We start from the raw sequence: 13,875 nt of genomic DNA on the forward strand, positions 1-13,875 counted from the left end.
TGCTTCAACGTCTTCTGGGATTATTAGACCTGCTGTTATTATCTTTGACCATAATATTAATTTTGACTAACCAAATTCTCCGTGGTTACAAAGTTAACACGTAAAAGAAGAATTAACGTTAAAACCACTAACATTACTAACAACCCTGAATCCCTGATTACATAATAAGTTATTATTATAAATTTTATCCATTTAAATTATAACATGCAAAATATTGGTTTGGACAAGAAATATTTTTAAAAGATTTAGATATTAATAAAAATATTATTGAAAGGTTAAAATGATTAAATTTTTAAATAAATATTTTAAAATTTTAATAAAAATATTATTTATTTATAAATAATAAATTATTAGGCTTTGCTATCCTATGTCCTAAAGATATAAATTAAGTATACGATAAAAAAATATGTTAATATTATTTATTACTTCTATATGTTGAAAGCGTAAAAAAAATTACTTTTAAATAACATTAAAATATTTTTTTATGATATACTCTTACGGTATAGAATAGCAAAATTTTAAATTATTTTTGCATTTAATCAATAAATTATAAATTTACTCTAAATTTTGGTGAGAATTCAGATAATTATTTAAAAGATCCATGCAAAATATTAGAATAAAATTCAATGTCTAAACTCTTTTTAATTTTTTAAAGTTTTTGTCATTTACAAAAAAAATTATAAAAACAAAAAATTAATGTAAAATTATAAAATTTTAAAGATAAAAAATATTTTTTTCCAATTATACTATCAAATAGTCGCATGAAAATTTCATTTTTAAAATGTTTTAAAAGATATATAGTTAATATTAAATTTGTATCATAATATAAAATTTTTTAAACTATTTTTTATTATTTTAATCCTTTAAAAATTATTTTTTCAATGAATAAATAAATAAATTTACGGAACTATACTCCGTAGTTTTCTGGTTATCACTATTGTGACTGCGTGAGCATGGAAAAGCAAATAGGAAAAGATGGAGTCAACTTTTCAGAAAGATAGAAAAAAAAATGAGATCTTTGACTGAATACGCGTATCATTTTCAATAATTTTATTAATGATTTACGAATTATGAACTATGCATACGCGTTCAACTTTTAATCCTTAATTACCATTCCCCAACGGCCCAACCAACACTTCTTAATCACTAAGCATAAGATCCACCATTCACCCAAAAACCCTTGAATCCCATTTTAATTTTTCAAGCTCCACATAACATACACGATCCTGTTTCCCATCTTTTGATGGAAAAACGCTTCCTTTTTGAATTTTAACGATCGGTGTTTCTTTTGTGTTAGTGGAGGGTTCTCAATTGCGTAGTTATTCGAAGTTGCTGACTTTAGAATTGGGCCAAAAATGGGGTCAATTTGAAAGTTTCAAATTCATACTATTCATGGTCTCAACTTTGAAACACGATTGTTAGATGGCAATGGTTATATGAGCATGCATATAGGGAAAAGTTCCTATCTTTCATTCTTTCCCCGATTAGTTGGTGATATGCATGAATTTACATGAAGGGGTTGTTGATATTATCCTAGGGTAGCAATATTTACAGTTGTTGAAGATTTGAAGTTGTTGCATATATTAGATTAGCTTATTGTCGCTGCTTCAATAATGGGTTGCATAACTTCCAAGAGTTCTGCAGCTGTTGATGACAGTAGGGAAGGTATGAAAAGGAAATTGGCATCATCATCATCATCAAGCAAAAGGGTATCATCAAATATCAGTGTTCCAAGGCTGAATTCTTCTAGAAGAGTTGAGGATAATAAGGTTTTGGATGGTGTTGAGTTAAAGAATAAAATAGAGAAGCATGAATTGAGTGGTGTGGTTGATCATCATCATCATAATTATCATCATGGAATTGGAAGAGTTCCAAAGGCTTCACAGGGAGAGCAAGTTGCAGCAGGGTGGCCCACATGGCTTTCTTCTGTTGCTGGTGAAGCTATCAGAGGGTGGATACCTAGGAGTGCTAATACTTTTGAGAAGTTCTATAAAGTAAGGCTCTAATTTTGTATGACTATGTGCTCTACTGCTCTCACATCTCAATTACTAATTACTTAATACATGCTTTGCTTAATTTACTATTGGGAAATTTTAACTTCAATTAGTATCTACAGTTTTCCTTATTTAAAGAGGGTTACTAGATTAATTACATTTTCATTTCTGGTAATTGTGTGTCTTATGGTGTGTGAATGAATCCATGTAGAGTATACTGAAGATTTGAAGGGAATTAAATTTCAGAAGATAACTAACTTCATTGATACTTTACATGCGCATGAATCATGTTTTTACATTTGAAGCATACATGGCAATAAATGTGGCTGCTAGCTGGTATACACTTATTTAGATGACTGGATTTTGTGTGTAATTCATTTTGCATTGTTTTCTATACTTGAATGTTTTATAAAATGGAGTTAATACTGCATCATTCCATTATTTTTATTATGGTTAATAAAGGGAAGGGGGGAGGGTGGGGGGAGGCAAGAGAAAGAATGCAAGTTAAGACGATTTGACTGTTCTTTTATTTTTGTGTGTGTGAACTTGTTAATTTGATGACATTCCTCACTTGCACTTTCTAAATGATTGATGTGATGGTATCATATGGTGCAGATTGGCCAAGGAACTTATAGTACTGTATATAAAGCACGTGACATAACTCACCAAAAGATTGTTGCCCTGAAGAGAGTACGTTTTGATAATCTCGATCCTGAGAGTGTCAAGTTTATGGCAAGGGAAATCCTCATTCTGCGCAGGCTTGACCATCCAAATGTAATAAAGTTGGAGGGTTTGATAACAGCGCCAACATCTCGCAGCTTGTACCTTGTTTTTGAATATATGGAACATGATCTTACTGGACTTGCAGCAAATCCTGCCATTAAGTTTTCTGAACCACAGGTACCAATTACTAAAAATTTTCACAAGTCTTTACCTAATAGTTTAAGCTTTTGCAGTGTCTGGTTATCAATAATTATGCATATTCCTATCAGATATAATGATAGAAGCATTTTGTTATTTGATATTAACCTTTTTATTGTGTAACTCGTTAGTCTGATGGTCTAACTTATCTAAGTAATTTTCCTTTTTATTTCAGGTTAAATGCTACATGAAGCAGCTCCTTAGTGGATTAGATCATTGTCATGGTCATGGTGTCCTCCACCGTGACATAAAGGGCTCAAATCTTCTCATTGACAATAACGGCATCTTAAAGATTGCAGATTTTGGCTTGGCAAATTTTTTAGATCCCCATCATAATGTTCCATTGACCAGCCGTGTTGTAACTCTATGGTATAGACCCCCAGAACTTTTACTTGGAGCATCTCGTTATGGAGTTGCAGTGGATTTGTGGAGCACTGGTTGCATACTTGGAGAATTATATTCTGGCAGGCCCATATTGCCTGGAAAAACAGAGGTATGATTTTTCAGAATCTCGTGCACAATTTTGAATTGATATTTTACATTAGCTTACTTTTAGTTCCTTGTAGGTTGAGCAATTGCATAAGATTTTTAAACTTTGCGGATCACCATCCGAGGACTACTGGCGCAAATTGCGGTTGCCACATTCAACGGTATTCAGGCCTCCGCACCATTATAGGCGATGTATTACAGACACATTTAAGGAATGCCCATCTGCTGCCGTGAGGCTTATAGAGACCCTACTTTCTGTTGATCCTACAAATCGAGGAACAGCAGCCGATGCTCTAAAGAGTGATGTAAGTGGATTTATGTTTTCAGCAAGTGCAGTTAATATGGTTTAGATTGATTTTGATTTTCATCTATCTGTAATGCGTTTTGTGAGATTCATAGACTATGTTCTCTGCATACTGTGTGTAAGATAGTGCTATATCTCTCATGTAATACTGTATTACAAGATATTGAAGGAACCTTTTCCTTTCTAAGACTCTTTGGAGGCAGTAATTCTCCATTTTGATATTTACCCCCTTTTATCGGCAGTTCTTTAAATTGGAACCCCTTGCTTGTGATCCATCAAGTTTACCAAAATATCCTCCTAGCAAAGAGATTGACTCTAAAATCTTGGATGAGGCAACAAGAAGGTACCTGCTATAAGATTATCATTATTCTCTTTTTAAGTAGAACAAAGACAAATTGAGATGCATTTTCTATTAACTGTAAGTGGAAAATTATATTCCATCATTAGAACATAAACTATCATTCGGAAATAAATTATAGCCTATGAGATATTCAACATGAACAAAAGCAACATCATATGTCAATCAAATACATATAACACAAAGAAATATGCATATCATTGGTGTTTGAAGTCTGGAAAAAATAGTAATATGTTTCCTCTTAAAGCTTTTTAGCAATTCAATCAACTGCAGCTTTTGTTTCTTGGCCTATGTCGACTTTGTATTGTGCATGACATGATTCATCATTTGTACATATATGGGAGCTATACTTGTTACCTAGTAATATTGTTGATATACATTTTTGTTTATCATCTTAGGCAAGGAGCTGCTGGGGGAAAGCAGCAAAAATCTGGATGGAGAGTCAGACAGGATAACGAACAACATTCTTTTGTCCAATCAAAAGGCAATGTTAACTCCCGCAAGTCAGTGCAGGTAATTCAAACAAGCTTCATCATTTCTCCTTGTTACGTTTCCTAGTTGAAATCAATTTTTATGACCTGCCTCTGTTGAATACATCCAGTTATAGGATTTCTCATGATTGTTCTTCATAGGATGATAATGGCAAGTGAAAATTATGTTTTGAGAGTTCCAATTTAATTGCTTGCTTTGCTAAGTATAAACAGATACAATGAGACACTATGCTATGTATATACTCTTCAAATTAGAAGAACTAGTTAAAATATGCCAAAAGGGAGAAAAAATGTCTATTTATTCTTTTTCCTTTTGCCCTCTGAACTGCAAAATATTCTTTCAATTTTCATCTCGATATATGACAAGTTTATTGGATGCAGCAAGGGCAACATTGTTCAAGCTCAAAGAGCCAGAGTGGATTGTTAAACTCTCACGGCGAAGCAGTGTCTGGATATTTAGTGTTTCCACATAACCAGTCAAATGACACTAAAGAAATGGAAAATGACTTCTCTGGACCTCTTTATCGGAGGCCTTCACATTCAGGTCCATTAGTTCCGGTCTTTGCCTGGGAAAAGGCTAGAAACGAAGTTGGTGACCAGATTTCTGGATCAAACAAAGCCAATCTTTCAAAAGTGTCTGGTTTAGTGGCATCTAGGACTACGGTGTCTCAGGATCAAGAACAAAAGCCAGTTCCCTTGAAGTCGAAGAAAACAAGTCAACTACAACAATCTTTTGTTTCGACTAATGGTGGTTCAGGAACAAGGAGGAGGCATGATAGGTCTCGCTTGTCTCAGAGAATCGATATCAGTCAACTTCAAGAAGGAAAAATCCCCACTGAAAATTTAATTCAGGTTAGTTTTTTAGATTTCTCTTCTGTCTTATGGGGTGTGTTCTGTTTGAACCAAATTGGCTGTACAATTAAGTACTTTCTGAAAGTTAAAATATCTAGGTTTTACTTCACAAACTAAAATAAACACTAGACAAAATAATTTGCTTACAGTTACTTTTTCGTACAAGTCTTTTTCCTTTGGTAAGAACTCATTTTACTAATTCCCATCTTTGGTAAGAACTCATTTTACTAATTTTTATCTTTGGTAAGAACTCATTTTTTTTATTATATCCTTGTATCATAAAAAATGCCAATATTTGTCATTATTTTCTATAAATTTGCTTTTGATCCTGTGGTTTTGCTGAACAATAATGTCGCTATTTCAGGATGGACGTGAGTCCATGGGAAACAAAATGTATCTCTCTGGCCCATTGGTGGTTTCATCAAACAATGTAGATCAGATCCTCAAAGAACATGATAGAAAGATCCAAGAATATTCAAGGCGATTAAGAAATGATAGGTCCAAAGGTGACAAGATTCATGCAAAGTGAAAGTTAGATGATTAGTCATTAGTCAATCACATACTTCATTTCTGTTTATATATAATTATTACGCATCCTACATTCAACACAAGAATCATTAACATGCATTAGGTACATTTAAAGGTGAGATTGTGATGTTTATATGTACTTCAAATTATTCAACCGTCCATCTCACCTTTAGGTTTACCTAGTGTATGATAAATTGAATTCAATTTTATGCATAGTAGCATTCTCCTTTAATGGCAATATTATTTATATCTAAACATTGCAGAATCTGAAAAAGTATGTTCAAGCAAGCACAATTTGTAATTATATAAACAATAATGTAAGTTGTGGCATTTTATAAAAAGAATTTGATTTGAATATTCCTTCCCTTCTTCTAAGTCAATGAACAATAATAAGGATTGGCAAATGAATAATAGAAAAAGCTACTTTTATAAATAGGACTTAATAAAGAGTCCTCCTTTGGAGGTTATCTAATCACATGCATTGAGACACTTCTAAAGACGGCAACAACTTTGAACCTAAACTTTATCTGCCTTCTAGAATGGCACTGTTGTCACTTGTATGTTGTATCATAGAACTAGAACTGAACATCATAGAACTAGAATTGAACATCCTTACCTCATCCATGGTTGGATAATCATTATGAGGAAAGGTACACTCACTTCTAGACCACATTGCTGCTGATTTTATTTTTGCAAGTAAACCCATCTCTGCACTTTCTTCATTAGACTCAACACCTTCCATTTCCCCCTCCAGCATTTTCACAACTTGCCTCATCATTGGTCTCATATTAGGGTCTGAATTTGAACAAAGCAAACCCAAATGAAGCAATTTCTCAGCTTCCTCAATAGAGTATCCCCCTTTAGCTTTTAACCTCTCATCTACAGCACTGTGCAACTGATCAGCCACTGATAGGGACATCAACCATTCAAGTAACCCTGGCTTGTGTTCTTCAATAGGCCTTCTGCCACAAAGCACTTCCAATGCCAAGATTCCGAAACCATACACATCAGATTGAGTTGATACCCTTCCTGTTCTAATTACTTCAGGAGCTATGTATCCTACTGTGCCTAACACTCTAGTTGTCGCGGCGACTTCTCCTTGATGATTGTGCATTCGTGCCAATCCGAAATCTCCCAACCTAGCATTCATGTCCTTGTCCAGTAGAACATTGCTCGCTTTGATGTCCCTGTGCAAGACCTTAACTTCCCAACCCTCATGCAGGTAAAGAATCCCTGCGGCCACATCTTTCAAAACCTCAATCCTCTCTTTCCACCCTAGCATCATTCTCTCTTCGCACTCGAAGATTCTTTGGTCTAAACTTCCATTGTTCATGAAGTCGTAAACAAGAATCAAGTTTCCCTTCTCTTTCTTGCACCAGCCTTTCAACCCCACCAAATTTTTATGCCTCATTCTTCCTAGACTTGAGAGCTCAGCCAAGAACTCTCTCATCCCTTCTCCTTCTTGAGGGATTCTCTTCACTGCAACTTCTTCACCTTGCAAGATCCCTTTATATACCTTCCCGTTCGCTCCATTACCAACAACATTCTGTTCAGAGAACCCCCTTGTTGCTGCATCAATCTCATGGAAACTAATCCTATGGGGCCAGTACTCCAATTCCCATTCTTCAAGTTCTTCATCTGCCTTGTTTTCCCTACAGAAAATCAACAACACAAACCCAGCACCAATAATTGTAGTAATGAAGACTCCAACAATTATAGCTCCTGATCCAGAAAACCACTTTTTATGAAAGACAAATGAAGGCAAATTATCAGTGACTAAAGCATCACCAATTGAAAAATTTGAATTGCTAAAACTCCAAGCAAGTATTTTAGTACTATCTATTGCCCTCCCTGTTGAAGCACTGAAACCAACATACATTTCTTCCACAAGAACCTCAGAAAGATTAACATTCGAACTGATTAGAGGCACTCGAGGCCGCGTTTCTCCTGCCTTAGCCATAGTAATATTGAACTGTGAGTGGTTGAACTCAATCCATACTTGATAATTCTCCCCACTGCTTATCTTCAACACCTTGAATTCCTTATCATCTTTCCCACCCCAATAGCCTGCTTCATGTGCAACCGAGGAAACAAGTGAGTTTATGTCAACACCAACATGGTTGTCATTTATGTCTTGAAATACTTCTCCATTTCTAATAGTGTCAAACTCAACTCCAAGAACATGGTTCTGTGGATTGCCTTCATTGCTGAGATTGAAGAGACCAAGATACTGACTTGAGGTTGTGCCATTTAGACCTCTTGATGGTGTGAACAAGAAAGCAAAACCAGGGCCAGCATCAAAGTTTTTGAAGGGGGCAAGAGAGAATATAAAGGAGGTTGCAAAGGGGAGAAGGGTGGACGAGTTGGCTCGTTTGGTTCGTATTCTGTGAGGGTAAAAAGCACGGCCAATGGTGAAGAAACTCTGGTTTGTAAGAGTGAGAATGGAGGACTGAATACTGGCATTTCCAAATAAGGTGATATTTTTGTTGCTGAAGTTTGTGTTGTAGACAAATTCAGTGGCTGAAGCTGAGCTCAAAGTGGTTAAAGTGTGAAGAATTAGAACGAGGTATAGTAGAGACATTATGAAAAAACTTTTCCAAACTGAAACAGGTTGATGCATATGATTTTTGTCTTATGAATCCTCCAAAAGAGTGTAGAGCAGCAAAGATATATCAAGTATCGTATCTAATACTTCGAAAAGTATTTGCTGACACATTCAAGTCTTTGCAGGTCAATCCTCATCAATTCACCACAGAAGTCGTTGCATAAATTAAATTGTCTTTTGGCAATTTGGCATGCACGTGAAGTACTCATCTTTAGGTATACTTGGCATTCAAATGTAATACAATTTATCAAGATTTTAGACATTATTCACCTATGATGAAGGTAGCTATTCCATCAGAGAAAGTGATATGAATATCTTGCGGAGTCATTAATCTAACTATGCCAAGTTTCTAGAGGGTAACCTAGCTAATTTGAGCAATTAATGGTGTGTTTGCTTTGCGTTTTTATTTTCTGTTTTCATTTTTAGTGTTTTCTATTTTTAAATTTTTGTGAAGGAAAAAGTAAAAACAATAAAATATTGTTTTCTGTTTTCACCTCCTGTTTTCACTTTTTTCTTCACAAAATTAAAAGAACAAAAAACACTGAAAATAAAAACAGAAACTGAAAATGAAACCAAATGCACCCTAAATAGTCCCAAAAAAAAAAATAAACTTGGGTTGGTCCAATCACTTTCGTTCGCTTAAACAAGTGTTAGAGAGTTCAAGTTTCGCTATATACATACAGCAAATTTTTAAATGAAGTTCAGATTCGTAACACATTAATCTTTGATCTACTAAATTGAGGATACCGTAGAAAAAAAAAAAAACCAAAAAAGGCTCAGCTTCTGTACTTATGTCTCTTTTTCATCTCAACATATATCATAAATTTATTTAGATGATATTAATGAAATGGAAAATTACTTCTTTGGGCCACTCCATATATGGCTTCAAATTATTTGTATTAAGTTCTTTATAAAAAGCTCATTCTAACAAATTTTCAGTTACTGTTTTAGCGAACACTACTTGTGCTCAGAGGTACATAAATCTTATAAGTTTGCATGCTGAATTAATTGATACTAATTTCTGAGTGCGAAATGCATTTTGAATATCTAAACATAATATTTTACTAGAATGAGACCCACGCAATGCGCGAGACAGTAAATTAATGATAGTATATAATAAATATTAAAAATTATTATTTTTGTAGAAATAAATTAAATATGTGTAAATTGAAGTTAAATTTAAAAGGTGTTTTATTTAAAATAATTTGTAGTACAAAAGATTTGGATGTTGGAGTTGTACAAAGTAACATTTTTATTTGATGGTTTGATTTTTGTATTTATTTTAGTTGATGAACTTAGTCATCTTATGTGGCGCTCGTCCTCCTTTTTTTTGTTGGTTGTTAGAGTTGGTGTTTTCCTCTTTTTTCTTCTTTTTTGTCGTAGATTCTTGCGAAGACATGCTTTTTATGAATTGTTGAGTTTGATACACTTTCTATTGTATTATTTGGTTCCATCTTTATATGTATGTTCTTCTTTCGAAGATGTGTCTTGAATTTGTATGGTTTTCTTTCTCCTTAATCTCTTGATGGGGTGATACTTCAATGTCATTATTTTTTTGAAATGTCATTAGATTTGAAGCAGTTGTACTCAATAAGTTTTTTGCGTCGCCATCAAATAGTACAAAAGTTATTGTAACACTTTGATCTAAAACATTTAATTGAATTCTGAACCTAAAATAAGTATTGGGCTAGCAACTAATAATTTGATAGATAAGATTATGAAAAGTATATAGAGTTACCTTATTGTTGGATATTGTGGTGTTTGATTACATGTGTCGCAAATGTAGTTGTTTCTTTTTTTTATATGCTTTCTTCTGACACTTTTTACATTTAATATAGTTCCATACTAATTTGTCATCAATTTTGTTTATAGTTGCTAAAATTGTGAAGATCTTTTCCTATTCCAATATTCAATTTATGTTATCATTATGTATATGGTATTTGAGTAAGTATGAATGTATGATGCATGTTGTGATTTTTTTATCATAGCTGATCATCAGATTCTCATTGCATGACCATTAGATCTTGGATAGTTATTCGATTTCTAATCGTTCTGCTTTGAAAAAATGATGCTCTATTGAGTAAGTTTGAGATGTGCAGTTCGAAAATAAATTTTTTGTGCTAAATTTGATGTTATATGAAGGAATAGTTATAAGAGACTTATATATGGAATTTAAATACTTATAACGTATCATTTATTATGATTAATAATATTATTATGACATTTGTAATATGGATGTTTATTACCTTTATTGAGTAATTTATAAAAATTAATAAATTAATTGTTGCGGTTATAAATTTATTGTATTATTTATAATGGTAAGATATAATTAATATAGGAATATGAATTCAATGTATTTGGAGGTTACAAATTTATTGAATTCTACTTTTTAATTTTTTTATTTGTATATATATATATATATTGTTGATTTAAAGAAAATAGTTAATTAGTGTTATGTATTGCTGATTTAAAGAAAATAGTTAATTAGTGTTTTGAGGTAAACATGCATGCATGATGCATCTTATATACTACGAATGTATCTAATATGAAAATGTATGTCTAATATCATATAATTTTTGGTTTCATTCTGATACTCTTTTAATAAATTTGTTTTTTTTAGTTTTTAAATATTCTTTTCAAAATTTATATTGGTAAAATAAAATAGAATTTGTTTTTATTAACAAGTAAAAACTACAATAATAGTTCTTTGTACCTAATGTTATTTCTAAAAATTAAAATGATTATTTTGCTTTTATAAAAAACTAGCGGCTCAACAGGCACTATCGTGCCTGTTCAGCCGCTTTTCTATTGTTTTTTTTAAATTAAAATTTATTTTTTGCTAATATATTATTTATTTTTTAAATTTATTAGATAAATATTTTTTTATTATTTTAATATTAACATGACTTTATTTATATAATATTTTATTAAAATTAAAACTATTATAAAAAAATTTTAAAATATTAAATTATAAAAACACACAATAAAGAGGTATATATATATATATAGTTCAAAAAATAATGATAATAATATTATCCTGATTCAAAAAAATTATATATAAATCAAAATACATATTAGTTATTTACAAAAGATAATTTTTACTTAAATATCACAGATATTTATATTTGTGTTCATATTTTTTAAGTGGTAGGCCAAAATATGAATCTGAAGAGGTCTTCATTTTCTTATAAGTAATGAAAAAAAAAAGAAAAAATGAGAATGTTTATTTTTTTTATTTTTAAATATTAAACTATAAGAATAATTAATAACAAAATAGGAGAATATAAAAATTGTGTACTTGAAAAAAATCTTCGTAGTTCATCATACATATCCTTATTAATAACTTTTTGAGTCTTGAACAACTATCAGATTTATTTACTACAAAAATAACTATATAAACACTTCAAGATTATTCAATTAAATTGATTCCTTAATATAGTAGGGACAAATTCAATTAATTCAATTAATTATAGATTTGATAAAATAATTTAAAAATTAAAAAATATATTTAAAAATAAATATAAAAATTTTATAAGTTATTTAACTTTTAGACGTTCAAAAATTATAAATTTAAATTAAATAAGATATTAAAAAATTTATTATGTTGCTATTATGTGTAATAAAATTAAGATAAATATTTATAAAGTAATTATTTATAAATATTATAAAGTTTATTTATTTATTTTTTTAACAGTATTTAATTTGAAGTAAATATAAAAATTTATATTTAAAGTATTTTTTTATTTTTATTAATAATTCTAATAAATAAAAAATATTTATTTTTTAATTTTATATTCATAATTCTAATAGATAAAAAATATTTTATTTTATAAATTTTATATTCAATTTATTAAATTATCTTTAATTTTAAGATTTTTTTTGAATTATTAATGTATACTTTTATTATATCTTCTTATTGTACCACACACTATTATTTTCTCTTACTATTATTTCTATCGCACACTATTACTGCCTTATTCTCCTTTCTCATTTTTTCTTCTCCTCACACTTTCTCTTCACCCAATCGTAATTAATTATCACCAAGTACTGTTATCACAACTTTCAATCTTGTTTATCACTTTGATCTATAATCATTTATTATGTTAATTTTATGAGTCGTTGAAGTGTTGTTAAAAGAATTGGTTTTTATGTCTTTTGAATATTTAAATGTATAAAAACAATAGTTTTTTCTTGATGTGAATTTTAAGTTGTCTTATTATTCTATTAAAAAAATGTACCCACATAAAACATTCGAAATTTTTGCTCAAATTATCAAAATTTGATGTCAGTAATCCTTAAAAAATAATTTTAAAATATATTATTTTAACTAATATAATAAAAATAGTACATTATTGTAAGTTTTTAACTAATAATTATAAAATTAAGTTGCAATTTAATATAGGCCCTTAGAATAAAAGACTGTCATTACTTCTTACATTTGACTACTATTATATAAGTTGTACGTTTGTTTTATTGTGTAAATTAATTAAACTATATTTTATTATTTTATTTTGTATGTTTTAAAATAATGCGATCCTACTATAAGGATGATATTAATTTTCATAATCTAATACGAACATTCTTACTATTTTGTTTGTCACTTAAATACTATTCATAAAAAATATAGTTAGTTAAAGTAAAACACTGTATAAAGAGAGTAAAAAATTTTTTTTTTGAATTAAAAGTTCTAATATATTTCTTAATCATCACTTGATATAACTCATATTTAATAGGTTAAAAAATTCTCTCTCTCTCTATTATATTCTTAACTTCTTCTATAATAAATTTTTTACATTATCTAATACATAAAATGTCACATCCTTACATTTATCTTAAAAGTTAAAAGTAAATTATATTAGTATTTTTTAATAAAATTAAAATAAAAAGATAAAAAGCTACCGAAAAGAATAATATTAAGTTTGAGTTATGCTATGTGTACACCAAAGTCCGCCACCAGTATAAAATACATGCTAGAATACAAATACACATTGAAAATAAATTAAACTACACATTTTATTATACACAAATATATTGGTGGCTGATTTTGGTGTACAAATAGTATTATTGATTAAATTTTATGTTCTTTTGTACCAGAATATTATAATTTATTAGATTATTATATTATCTTTGTACTACAAAACAAAAAATAAAATTCTATATCTTTTTCCTGTTACTTATTTTACTTTATTTTTATTATAATTTATTATATTATTATATTATTTTTGTACTATATAACAAAAAGTGAAATTCTATATCTTCTTGTTGTTACTTATTTTACTTTATATTGGCTATCTAAATTAGCTTGTATAATATTGTAAAGGTTGAAACTGTTA

The 13,875-nt window shown here is 30.0% G+C and overlaps 2 protein-coding genes across 2 annotated transcripts; one reads left to right on the forward strand and one right to left on the reverse strand.

Annotated features, from left to right (window-relative positions):
* The first annotated feature begins 1,096 nt into the window (after positions 1-1,096).
* On the forward strand, positions 1,097-6,294 carry LOC130943801 (probable serine/threonine-protein kinase At1g54610). The gene is made up of 8 exons (XM_057871823.1): positions 1,097-1,994; positions 2,610-2,894; positions 3,091-3,408; positions 3,482-3,709; positions 3,951-4,051; positions 4,465-4,579; positions 4,939-5,409; positions 5,774-6,294. The coding sequence occupies exons 1-8, from the start codon at positions 1,614-1,616 to the stop codon at positions 5,936-5,938; spliced, it is 2,064 nt and encodes a 687-aa protein (XP_057727806.1). The 5' UTR covers positions 1,097-1,613; the 3' UTR covers positions 5,939-6,294.
* Positions 6,295-6,303: 9 nt separating this feature from the next.
* Positions 6,304-8,557, reverse strand: LOC130943799 (probable L-type lectin-domain containing receptor kinase VII.2). The gene has a single exon (XM_057871822.1). It carries the CDS (start codon positions 8,555-8,557, stop codon positions 6,461-6,463), a length of 2,097 nt encoding a protein of 698 aa, XP_057727805.1. The 3' UTR covers positions 6,304-6,460.
* Between the last annotated feature and the right edge of the window lie 5,318 nt (positions 8,558-13,875).

Source organism: Arachis stenosperma, chromosome 8 (genome assembly GCF_014773155.1).
Source record: "Arachis stenosperma cultivar V10309 chromosome 8, arast.V10309.gnm1.PFL2, whole genome shotgun sequence".
Lineage (NCBI taxonomy): Eukaryota > Viridiplantae > Streptophyta > Magnoliopsida > Fabales > Fabaceae > Arachis > Arachis stenosperma.